General features: G+C 17.9%; 1 protein-coding gene across 1 annotated transcript; it reads left to right on the plus strand.

Annotated features, from left to right (window-relative positions):
- Positions 1-8,732: 8,732 nt before the first annotated feature.
- PGO_000820 (variable surface protein) lies at positions 8,733-10,016 on the plus strand (the record flags this gene model as incomplete). The annotated part of the gene is made up of 3 exons (XM_028690841.1): positions 8,733-8,795; positions 9,457-9,732; positions 9,852-10,016. The coding sequence occupies 3 exons, from the start codon at positions 8,733-8,735 to the stop codon at positions 10,014-10,016; spliced, it is 504 nt and encodes a 167-aa protein (XP_028546642.1).
- Positions 10,017-10,960: the final 944 nt, after the last annotated feature.

Consider the following 10,960-nt stretch of genomic DNA (forward strand, 5'->3'; position numbering starts at 1 on the left):
CTTAGTTAAGATATAAAATTTGCATATGACCTATGGACAGTAAAGAATATTGAGGGTACTTGAGTTTATATTTTTAAAAATAAAGATATATATTATAATGAATCATATATTCCTTTTATTTAGTTACTAAAGTTCATTAAAAATTGTCTTCCGCTTTCTAGATAATTAAGTAACATCTAAAAAGAATTTTAGCAATTATGTCTTAATTATAATATAACTATTAATTATTAGTGCTCAAAATCATTAAATATATGTTTTTTATTTATTAAAATTAAAATAATAAAAACATCATTAAAAAAATATAATATTAATATTGTCATTATAATAAAAGTTATGAAATTTTACGAAGACTCTATATATTATATATATATATATATTTTATATATGTTCATATTTTGAGTATAAAAAGTTATTTGGCTTTCTATCCTGAGACATTGTATTATTTTTAGTTATATATATAATTTTAGGTAAAAAATAATAAATAATAATGTATATAAGAAGTAGCGTCCAGGATTTATTAATTCCGTTATTCCTGCATATATATAATAATACACTAATTCTAATGGTTTATAGAATTTTATATGAGTTTTATATAATCACAATACATATTATATATTAACAATTACCTATTTTATAATTTTTTGTATTAATATAAAGGAAAAAAGTATTATTTTTTATGTATGTATATATTTATATTCATATTTATATTTTATATATATTAATAAAAAATTCTTGCTAAAATAAACATTTATCTTTGAAAAAATGGCATTATATAATTTTTTCATTTATGATGTATAATATAAATTCTTTCATTATCCTTTATATACTATTTTTGCAGTTTATATATTTTTACAGACTCGTAATATTTTTAGACTAATATTATAGAATATAATGATATAAATGTATGATTGTAAACGATATTTTTATGAATGAAAATATGAATTTAATTTTCTCTTTTTTATTTTATAAAAGAAAATTTATATTTTATATTTAGTGGTATATATAATTTAGTTTTGCATAAAACTACTATAACACAGCTGTATATTTTCCCTATTCTTAAAAAATATATATATATCTGATACTAATTTTATATATATGTGCATTCTATAAAAAAAAAATAATAAATTATATTAATCAGAAGTATAAAAAAAATGTAACTAAATCCGACTAATCAAAAAACTACAAAATTTTATTTTGCGATCTATTTTTTTATCCAAATAATATTTTTTGAAATATAAAAATACAGAAGAGCTTTGTTATTTTATGCACATAAAAGAGTGTTAGTTAATATATTATTAATTACACATAATGTTGTTATAATAAGATATTAGTTAACAATATATAAATGGACAAAAAAAAAAATAATTTATTTTTTATAAAATATCATTAAGGGCAATATTTATGTGAAGATTACATTTACTATTTATGTACGCATAATTTTGTAAATTTTAATTCTTATTAAAAGAAACGCATTCAATATATATATTTTTTTTTTTCTTTTTTTTAAATATCAAAGTGTATATAATAATTTTAATAACAACGAATATTTATACATGAAAAAAAAAGCATCATGAAAAGTGTATAAAAAAATAAATAGTAAAAAACTATTGTAAACAATATTAATATTATGTTCTTTTTTAATATGATACATTAAAAAAATAGAAACATAACTAAATTTATAGAAAATTCAAAAGGAAAATTTTATAAAAAGAGGTATAATATACTTTATTTTTATGCAAATCACAATATGCATTAAAAAACATTTTAAATAATGTATGAACAATTATTATATGTTCACATTATGAATTAAATCTGAATTTCAATAATTTTAATATTTTTATTAGATTTTTTTAATATTCATAATATTTTTCTAGGTGATGATATTCACTTTTGAAAATATAACAGATATATGTTTAATGTATTAATGGAAGAAACATATTATATCTTGTGTTCCTATTTAAAATTTTTTTGTAATTAATTTATATGCACTAGTGTTAATTTTCTTTTTAGAAAGTGGAGTTTTTTTAATTGATATTGAAATAACTTCCAATACGCCTACTACGATAAATTAAATGTTTTAGTTATGAAACATGTAAATATATTAGAAATAAAATATACATATACATTTTATATTATGACGTTATTAATAAATATTATCTTATATAATATATGTGAATTCTCAGTATCCATTATGCATTTTCTAATTCTTGTTTTTTTTCTAATTTCGCATTGTTTTATTTATATTTATAGAAAAAAGTAAAAGCATATAAAAAAAATATATTTTATAAGTATAATGGACGTTATCACTTCTAATATAAACACAAGGAAAATGCATTGATTTTGTTTAATATTATATAAACATTGGATAACAACAATTAATATATATATAATGGATATATATAAAGAACAAAAATAAAAAAAAAGAATTTTATAGGGTAATATATCCTGAAAAAAAAATTATATTTAACACAAGGAAAAAAAATAAAGGATAAATTTCAAGAAATATATATTCGTAATTTCACTAAATATATCTCATTCTCATATTGAGGATGCATATAAATTTATGTTATCAAATATATTTTAATCAAGAAAACACTCAGCTATATGTCAATACTACATTCTAGAAAGAAAAAAAAAATTGTTTTGATAATTTATTATGAAAAAGTGCTAGTTAAAATATTTATTTTCTTGTATACTTAATAGCTTATATTTTATATTAATATACTGTTCTTCTAAGATTCCTATATTTTATTATTGTAATTTTATATATAATATTTTGGTAATAGAGTTTATAAAATTTTACATAAAATATTATAACTATATAAATATAATGCTTTCATTCATCTCATGAATTTAGTTTTAAGTAGAATGCGAATTTTACATTATTTTTAGATAATATAATAAATTTTTTAGGTACAATGGATTTTGACTAATACGTTTTTTTCATATCGTTTTATATATGCAGAATATTATATAATGCTCAATAAAAACTATAGTGCTAAAAATAAAATTTGTCTAAAAAATAATTTAATAATACTTACACTTTACTTTGTATAGTTATTTAAATAATTATTATAAAGATGTAATATTATATTAATTATCTTACAATATATTTTATGGTACTATATGATAAGTATGATTTTTGATTTTGTGATAATGTTTAAACTTTTACTTTTTTTATGCTTTGTATAATTTTTATACTTAAGGATAATAACTGGAAAAATTAAAAAATTATTATTCCGCCTTAAGTATCATATATATTATGTAAATATTTGCATTAATAACATATTAATGCTTATAGAAATCTTTTTATACTTGATTAAATTTTATTTAAATAAAAACAAAAAATTTTAAAAATTTTATTCTTCATATATTTCTTTTTTTTTAAAATCTTTTTTATATCGGAGCCCTATGTTTCACATTTTTATTACTATATTTTTATTTAAGTAATCTATACATCTTATTTTTTCATATTAATCCATTTATTCTGATAACTGGTCGTAATTATAAATTGCTATATTACACGTATTGTTTTTTATAAATATTATTAATATATTATATTTTTATATATTTTATTTAAATATTTAATACTTATGATAGTATGTATGTAAATTCATAATAGTATATATCAATGAACAAGAACAATTAGTACTACTTACCTAATATTATATCAATAGTTACATCTTATTTATTACATTAAATTAATAGATACTTTAGTAATTATATTCCATTAGTTATTATTTCTTTTACAGCTTATATTTATTATGTTTATTCCTTGTTAATAAAATTCATTTTTATAATTTTATTTTTTTTGCATAAAACCTGTTATAATAAATACAATATATATACATTCACTATTGTAATGAGTAGTTTAGTGAGCTCTATATTGTTTTTTATTTTCCTTTGTAGAATTCATGCTTTGTCTGTTAAAATAAAATATGAGTTTAAAATATTCCTCTCTATGCTTTTTTACTTTCATTCTTAACTTACATACATTTGATTGTAAAAATAAACCATAAGGTGTTCATAGATAATAAGGAAATAATTAGATATATTCAATTATTCGTATTTTTTATTATATTAACTAATCATACTTTGTATAAAATAATATTTATCATGCGTATTTTATAATAAATTATATTTATTATATACCTTATAAAAAATTAATATAATTATAAATACCGCAAATGTTAAAATAGGAATGCCTATACTTATCCTTAAGAATGTTTCCTTCCATAATATTTGTGTTCTTTTTATTAATTGCTTCAGGTTGAATATGTTATTGGGGTTGAACTTCTTCTTTCGTGTGAATAAAGTATCTCAAATGTATATTTACATGAATTAATTTTGTTTTGAATTCATAACATGATTTCACGTATTTCAGTATATTATCCAAACACTCTTTTTCATTTAACAAAAGATTTTAAGAGGTTAATACATTTTGTCTTTATACTACAAGCGCAATTACATAACTATGTATAATTTACGATACAATTATATCTTTTTAAATTTCCTAAATTATTATAGGTCTCAGGAGCTTTTATCTACTTACAAAATGCACATAACTTAATACTTATAACTGGCTATTTGAGTATATTAGACATTTAATGATATGTCTACCTACTTACTTTTGCCATTATATTGTAGCATTTTATTGCTCTGTTATCAGATTATATTAAAATTTTTTAAGAAAATGTTTATTTTGTAATGTAAATATTTACATGTGTTTTTAATATATATTTACGTATTACATTCTCTTTTATATAAAGTAAATAGAGACAAAATAGCATAAAAGTTATAAATAAAGATCCCATTAATAATTGATCCGATTTACATCATTAATAAAATATTATCTCTCAATTATAAAAATTTTTTTCACTGGATAATCAATATTTCATGTAATTTTATTTCATAAATTTTTGAATATTGGAAACACATTATTACAATAAAGCTAAAAATAGACGTTATATTACGTAGAAAAAATTTTAGTTATTTTTTTAGAAAATAAATTCACATTTTGCTTTAATAATTAATTATATTTTAAAATTAATAAACCCATTTTATAACTTTAATAACGAGTTAAAAAATACAACACTCCACACATACATGGTACAGGCATCGTGATGTATAAAATTAAATTAAAACAAAGAGCTCTATTACCTTACTTATTGCTACAAAATATATATTAAAAATAATATAATAATTAAAATATTGATGTTATATATTTAAAATTATAATTTATATAATTCACGATATTTTTATGTTATTAATCTTATATATTACATCATAGCAAGAGTATGATTTTTTCGTTAAGGGTAACAATTTTTAATATATATGCATAATATAATATATATAGTGTTATACCTAAAATATATGAAAATATTAAACAAATTACAAAATATATTTCTCCATGTTCATATTTTTATAATTATTACAATAAATTTTAACAATTTGTATATAATGTTCCTCTAAATTTTATATTAATTAATAATGAGGTTATATTACATGTAACATTATTAACTTCATAATAGACATAAATTATATTTTCATATGCTATGCTATAATTTTTAAATTATATTTACTTCTTTTTTACCTTTTATTCTTTACTTTTTTAAATTTTTATACAAGAAATAAATTTTTATAATTCATATAAGGTTGAAACAATTATATTCTAATATATGCATACTGATCAACACAGTATAAAAATACTTATATACTTTTTAAAATAAGTATATTATCTAAAATAATTATGACATATGTAACAAACACATAAAATATATGAACTATAATTCCATTAATATATATTTATCATAGAATACAATATTATTCTGCATTTGTTTAAAAGAATTCAGAAGAAATAATATAAATTTATCTTATTCTTTTAGCAAGTATACAGTCTAAATTGATAAGCACTAATAAAAATATAGTCAAGTTTTAATGTACAATATAAATAAATTATAAACGCAATAAATAAACTATTAATATAATAATAGAAATAATAAACATCAAATATTTAAGGATTGTTCTTTTTTAAAAAAAATATATCGCAAAAGAAATAATATATTACTGCGATACATACAATTATGTTACTAATAATCAAAAAATAAGAAATGTATCATTGTTTAAACTTTGTATATTTGTGTATTGGGTAAATTATATCATAAATAAATATATTTTTGTAAATATGCAAAAGTAATATACATAATTTCTATTCTATTTAAAACATAAATTATTAGCTATATATTTGAATAGTATTTTATAATAATTTAAAATAATGATATATACAGTATAATTCTATTTTTTATGATTATATATGTCTGTATGAAAAAATTATTAGAATTATTTTGCATATATTAACACATATTATATAATAAATTTATTCATAGTATACATATAAACTAAATATGAAGAAATACACGTATATACAAATGTGATATTAGATTTTCTATAAAGACAATCTTATTATAATCGTTCTATTACTTGGATTTATTGTTCTTATTATATATTTCATTTATATATAATAAATATTTATATGGAAAAGCATTATAGGTAATCTGATGAATTATTATTCACCCAAATAATTAATTTGAAGTATAATATATTAATCATTGTTCTCAAAATTATGCCCAAACCTGAAACAACAAAATCTGAATAAATGATTATATTGAAAAAAAAAAAATGCAATATTCTAGAATACAATTTTATACATCTTAAACATAATTTAATACTGTATTAATACAATAATTTTAGATTAGCTAAAGAATTACGTACTTCTAAATATATTACCTATTATTTAATATATCTTTTTCTACTAATTAATATATTTTTTCTAATATATATATAGCTACAATTAACTTTATGCATTATAGGTAATATAAAATATAATATTACTTTTTTTTTCATCAAGAAAATTGAGATTTAAATGTATATAATTTTTAATTGTAAAAATTTTAAGTATACAGAAATAAATTATATAGGTTAATAGATTTTTGCTAAATTAACAAGTTAAAAAAAAAGAAAAAAACTGTGAAGCAAAATATATGATAGTTCTGAAAATGCGTCAATTGTATGTGTAATTATGATAAACCATAAGCAATTTAATATGAGTTTAATAAATCTTTGCTTGTAATACTGTAATATAATCATATTTATTACATAATAATTACACAGACATACATATAATTCATTAAATAATAGGTTTCCCCAAATAATGATTATATATTAAATTGTTAAATATGTGAAATCACAAATATATGTTATTAGAAAATGCATCTTCTTCCTATGAAAACTTCTAATTAATGTATTTATCTATGTAATAATTTAAGAAATAAACGTAATATATAAATCATTATTTCATATAAATATTCTTTTTTATAATATATTATATATATTTTTATATAAACATTTTGATGCAGAAATCAATTACCGCATTCGTTTTCGAAATACATATATTTTTTTTTGAAATATTAAAAGAAGAAATTCACATGATGAATAAATAAATATATACGTACAAATTAATTTTCTTGTTATTAATATTTCATTGTACATTAAAGAAGGAACATTTTAAAAAATTTTTTAATTATTTATTAAACTACATATATAATAAAAATTCATAAAAATAGAGTGATCAATTAAAATAATTGAGAGAAAATATTTTATCAGTTTTCTTCAAGATATTATTATACAATATATACGGAACGTAATATACTGAATTATGTATTGTTACCTTATATATTCTTTATATTTATTTGTACTATATACATGTATAAAATAAAAAAATTGAATATATGTTGCCTTTATTATTTCATTATTTGTTTCGTGTAGGTTATATTATTTATAATATTTCATTTATATTATATGAGAAATATAAATTTATTTATATTAATTTTTATTGCATTCATATAGATATCTATTATTTCTTAGTTATTTTTCATATATTTTCTTATTCTTATATATTCAATTATTATGCATAGATAATTATAAATATGAGGAATCTGTGTCAATTTTATATTAAAGTTATTAAAAATTAAAAAATCCTTATACATAAAATATTATACGAGAAATATTGACATAATAAATTATTATTACTATAATTAATTATTTTATATAAATATAATCTCATCTAGTTTTAAGCAGACGTGTCATCTGTTCATGTCCACGGTAAAAATTATTTGAGTTCTTATTCAAAGTTTAATAAGTAGAAGTAATGAATTATTTTAAACACTTTATTTAATATATAGAGGATAATAAACTTATATGTACAATATTAGAATGTAAATATGTTTACGTTACAAGAGCCTTATATAACATTTCTTATTCTCACAAAGAGAAAAAATACCTTTTGTATACATAATATTTATGATTTTATATGCTTAATTTTATACATAATAATGTTTTTATTTATAATTATATATAGAAAACGCTTGTACAAAATATATTTATTTTATTTATATTTACGTTCTTAATATTTATTATTATATATAATATACCTAATTTGTCAAAATATTTAATTATAATTATATTATTATAAAATTATAATCCGTAAATTATATTAAATATGTACTGTTTTTTACATTTTATATGAACTTTTATGTATAGAAACAGGAAAATTGAGATGAATTTTAACACAGAATTCATTGCTATATTTTTTTATATATGCATATATATCTCTATATATTTATACTTTTTATATATACTAATGACAGTAATAAAGGATAAAAAATTCATTAAATATGGAAAATGTAAGCTTTATATCTTTATCTGTTGTAAATTTTTATAACTGTTATCTTTCTATGGTATATGATTTATATATATTTATTTTATTTGTATATTTCATATTTTGTATTTTAAAATAAGTTATTCGATGAAGATAAATTACCATCTAATAAATATACAAAGGAATTACTTTGCAGTGTTAATACAAAAAACTTTCTGTTGAAAACTAACTCCGCTTCTGTAAACTCTTCTGATATTGAAGATTGGATACAAGAATTTTTTAGGGTAGCTAGAGTTGGTTATAATCAAATAAAAAAAGAATGCATTCAGAACGATAATAATCAAATGTGTTGTAGGCTTATAAATTATTTCTTAGATTTTATAAGTGCAGCCGTAAATTTATCAAAATTAGTACCATCCGAAAAAAAAAACTTGTTATTTAATCTTGATAATGATTGGAAAGGTAAAATTAGTTCAGTTGATTATATATGTGACAGGCATAAAGAAAAATATTCAAATCTTAAAAGATCTATATTAGCACAAATACATGATTTTCATGAGAACAAACTTTATTTAAAAAGAGTATTAAACGAAGACACTAATAAAATTTCTAAGTATAATAAATACCTTTGTGAGAAATGGAATACGATATATGAGTATGAAAAATCTAGTGCTGAAAATAAAATTATATTCATTATATATAACGGTAAAAAGGAGAAGATCAGCTTTGACCAATTACCTTTAAAATATGAGTTTCCAAAATCTAAAAATTATAATGCTGACAATAATAATAATTTATCTGTTTCTGTTGATGAGTTAACAAAAAATAATGAAAAAGAAAGTATACCCAGTACTATTGTATCAAAGGGTAGAATAACACTTGGAAATGATAATAAAGTGAATAATCTAACACAAGGAATAGAAATTAATACATTTAACATATTTTCAGCTAAAAGATTAATTATTCTATTTTTTATTATATTTTTATCTACTATTCTATGGATTTTACTGTATAAAGTAATGAAATATTAATACATAATAACGTTAATAATTTAACACATATTTTATTGTGAAATTTAGTTCTTAAATAATTATGATTGAATAAATACATTTTTTGCTTATTTTATTTTATTCAGTTTAGTCCTGTTCGATTTTGGATACGCAGAAAAATAGAAAAAATAAAGTTTTTACAAAAATATATTTGTAACGACATGAAATACTCATATTTATCTAATGCAGAGAGTAAAAGATTTAATATAGAGTACAATTCAAGCACTATTGATTATGAAAATTACGTTTGAATAATATTACTTAAAAGTAAATATGAGAAAAAAATTTCCTATGCGCTTTATAGCATATATTTATAGTAACAATAATAAATCAATGAACTTATATACATAATAAAAAAAATTGATATAGTGAGCATTCAATATAGAATGAATTTGTTATATACGATATATTTAAGGAAATGAATTGTATATTTCATAATAAGTTCTAAATAATTTTTTTCATAAGTATAACTTTAAATTATATATAAATTACTAAAAATCATTATAGAAAATACAAAGGCACAACATATATTTTAATTTAGGATATTGACAATTAAAAAAAATATTTTATAAATATTGTCATATATTACGTTATCTTTTAAAATTTTATACATATGTATGAGGCTTATTTGAATTTTTTATTAAAATTCTCTATGTGTTTATGTAAAAAATATATAACAATATGCATTAAATACACAATTAAAGATAAAATATTTTTAATTCTTGTATTTTAAGTAACCAATAGAATTAACATCACGTCTATTTATTGTATTGCATTTTGTTTAATACATGTGGAAAAAAAAATATATAATTTGAATTGAAATTATATATAGAATTAAAGAACAAGAAATACGTATATAAACATAAAAGTCAAAATATTTTTGGATATACTACAATGAGAATATATATAAATAGTCTATATTAAAATACCTATTACCTATGAAATAAAGTTATATTATTTTTTAAAGAGTATCCTATAGTATTTAATAGAATTTATTATAAAATATGAAACATAAATATACATAATATAAATAATTTATAATATTAGTTTATTTAGTTTCTTCTTATTGGTAAGTATAATATTATAAGAACTCTAATAAAATTGGAAAATATATTTCATTAAGTCTACTGTTAATAACTATACAAATAAGTAGGGGTATGTGTACTATTACAGTGTGAATTTATATTTAAAAATA

The sequence above is a fragment of the Plasmodium gonderi genome, assembly GCF_002157705.1.
Source record: "Plasmodium gonderi DNA, contig: Pgo-contig_76, whole genome shotgun sequence".
Taxonomy (NCBI): domain Eukaryota; phylum Apicomplexa; class Aconoidasida; order Haemosporida; family Plasmodiidae; genus Plasmodium; species Plasmodium gonderi.